General features: G+C 58.6%; 1 protein-coding gene across 1 annotated transcript in view; it reads left to right on the forward strand.

Annotated features, from left to right (window-relative positions):
• Window positions 1-2,247, forward strand: part of LOC103907373 (aldehyde dehydrogenase family 3 member B1) — a 32,332-nt gene extending 30,085 nt beyond the window's left edge. The window contains exon 13 of the mRNA XM_019474696.1: window positions 1,634-2,247. Within this exon, the coding sequence (XP_019330241.1) occupies window positions 1,634-1,827 (194 nt within the window). The 3' untranslated portion in view covers window positions 1,828-2,247. The remainder of the gene's footprint in view (window positions 1-1,633) is intronic.
• The last annotated feature ends 358 nt before the right edge of the window (window positions 2,248-2,605 follow it).

The following is a 2,605-nucleotide window of genomic DNA, read 5'->3' on the forward strand; positions in this document are numbered from 1 at the left end:
TGATCCCACCCGCGGTGCCTGAGCCGTGCCGGCCGTGGGGAGGGAGGGTCTCGGGGGAGACGGGGCACCCAGGCCTGGGCCCCAGGCCCAGGGGGCTCAATGGTCTGTAGGGAAATCCTTCTGCACCAGATAGGGCCCCAGCAGAAGCCCTTTGCTTCACTGCACCAGGGCTGAGCTCGTGGGCTTTGCAGCCCCGTTTCTGCTGAACACGCGTGGAGCACCCTGAGGTTCCTTCTCTCCGTGCTTGGTGTCCCAAGCACGGCGTTCCCTGCGTACGTGGAAGTGCTTCATGTAAAAGGTAGAGAAGTTTGTGCCACTTGGGTATTTCCTTGGTATTTCTGAGCAGCATGGGCACCGTGAGTGAATTTTGTGCCAGGGTTTGGTTCCTGCCCTGCTCAGGCTTACCTGGGATCTCATCAAGTGCTGCTCCCTTTGGTCTGTCCGTCACTCTGCTCCTCGTCTGGGAGCACATCCGAGGCGTTGTGCCTCTTGGGTAGGTGAGCTTCCTCCTGCAGACAGCGTGGTGCCGGATAGGAGCCCTTAACGTCGCTCAGGAGCGGGCTTGTACATTCATTCTGCCTTTTGGGACTAGATAGTAGGAGCAAAACGCTTATAAATGTCTGTGAAATCTGCTTATGGTAACTTGGAGATCCTCCTCGGCAAAGAGGAAGAGTTTCTGCTCTCCAGGGGCAACAACAATTGTTTTCTCGGGTGAAAAGCGAGGTCTGCTCAGCCCTGGACCCTGGTTTGTAGCATTGTCCAGGGAAGAGGACAGGAATACAGGAAGCCTCTGGCGATGTTTCCCCGGAATACTTTCCCGATCTCCTGGTCTCTTCCCCAGAATATTCTCTGGGGAAAATACCTCAGTTTTACGCTGCCCATGGTCAGCATCTCTGTCGGGGCTGGCAGCTGATTCAGACGAAATAGGACACCACGACAGCAAAGCGTAATTAATTCCTCACCTGACTGTGGCTCAGGGAACAATTTTTGGTGGTTCCCATACCGTAACTTATCTTTATGGAAATGATTCAGACAAACTGCCTCAAATTATCAGGTGAAGCCATTTTATAGCAGCCCGGTCAGGTGAAGGGTCTGAAGTCATCGGGGTGAGATGGCATTCGCCAAAGCTTCCACAGGAGCTCGGATGTGAAGTCATTGGGCTATTAACCGCGATGCACAACCTCAAGCTTAAACCAGCCACAGGAATCGGGAGAACCGGTGCTGCCAATGTGGCTCCAATTTTTAAGAGCTCCAGGAAGAAGCTGACGTTCGTAGGGGCCACGCTGGTAGCTCCTAACCGTGGGTAGATATTGGTAGAGCACCGTAGAGGTCGTAGAGGGAAATTGAGCCTCGTAGACCCAGCAAAGCTTACGTAGATAAAAGTAGGCCAGTAAAAATGATGCACTTGGACCTCCAAACAGTGGCGAGCTGCGGAAGGATTTGCTGGACTGAGTAGCCGTAGAGCTGGGAAAGGTGCAGGGCAGGGTGAGATCTCCTCCACCATGTCTGCCTTGCTCAGCGGCGGGAGCATTTGCATGAGAAAAGCCTGTAAAGTTTTCCTTGCGTTGCTGACGCTCGGCGTGGGCAGGAGCGGGGTCCCGTAGTAAGTTTGGACCCGTGCCGTGTGTTACAGGAAACAGCGGCTTGGGGAAGTACCACGGCAAGTTCACCTTCGACACCTTCACCCACCACCGCGGCTGCCTGCACCGCAACATGGGCCTGGAGGCCCTCAACGCCCTGCGCTACCCGCCCTACAGCCAGCAGAAGCTGGGGCTCTTGACGGCCACCTTCGAGATCAAGCGCAAGGGCATGTGCACCCTGCTCTGAGGGCTGCCCCGCGCCGCTCGTGGACTGAGGGATGGGGGGGGGGTGTGACTTCTGGCTGGGTCCCCCCGGGGAACAAAACCACCCTCCTTGGGGAGGCTGGTATCCCCCTCCCTCCTCGGCACCGATCCCTCGTTCCCTTGCCACGTCCTTCGCCCAATGCACGTCGGACGGCGGGGACGGACATCTCCTCCCGCACGCTCGCTCCTCCCCAGCTGCCTCTGCTCCGGACCGTTTGCCAGGACACATATGAAACGGCAAAAAGTTCTTTTTCTCACCCCGTACTTCTCTTCCCAGCAGAGAAACGGTCCCTGCGAGGCTGAGGACCGGCACTTAGCCCCATCTCCCGTTAGACGGACCTTTCCTTCTGGATGAACCTCGTTCTCCCTCCTCTCAGTGCCGGCTGTTGCTTTTTCCTCCGTGTAACCCTGCCTGTAGTAAAGACTTTGCATTGAGCTCTCCTGCCTGGCCTTGCCTTCTGCCTCCGTCGCCCGGCTTGGGGGGTGCCGGGCAGGAATCCGGCAGCCGAGCCCCGGAGGGGGGGCGGTTGCCCAAACCCCCAACGTCCCCATCCATCACACTGACACCCTCAGCCAGACCATCGCGTCCCGTCGGGGTTGTGTCCGCCTCCGTCACCCCCGCGCCCGGTGGCTGTGTGGCAGCGAGGTGCCCCGGGCTGGATCCGTGGCGTGTTTTGCATCCCAAGTGGTTTGGGCTGGAGCGGAGCCAGCGGTGACGCGCGGCGGGGCAGGCCGCCGGGGGGCAGGGCAGGGAGCCGGGG

Source organism: Aptenodytes forsteri, unplaced genomic scaffold (assembly GCF_000699145.1).
Source record: "Aptenodytes forsteri isolate BGI_AS27 unplaced genomic scaffold, ASM69914v1 Scaffold429, whole genome shotgun sequence".
Classification (NCBI taxonomy): Eukaryota; Metazoa; Chordata; class Aves; order Sphenisciformes; family Spheniscidae; genus Aptenodytes; species Aptenodytes forsteri.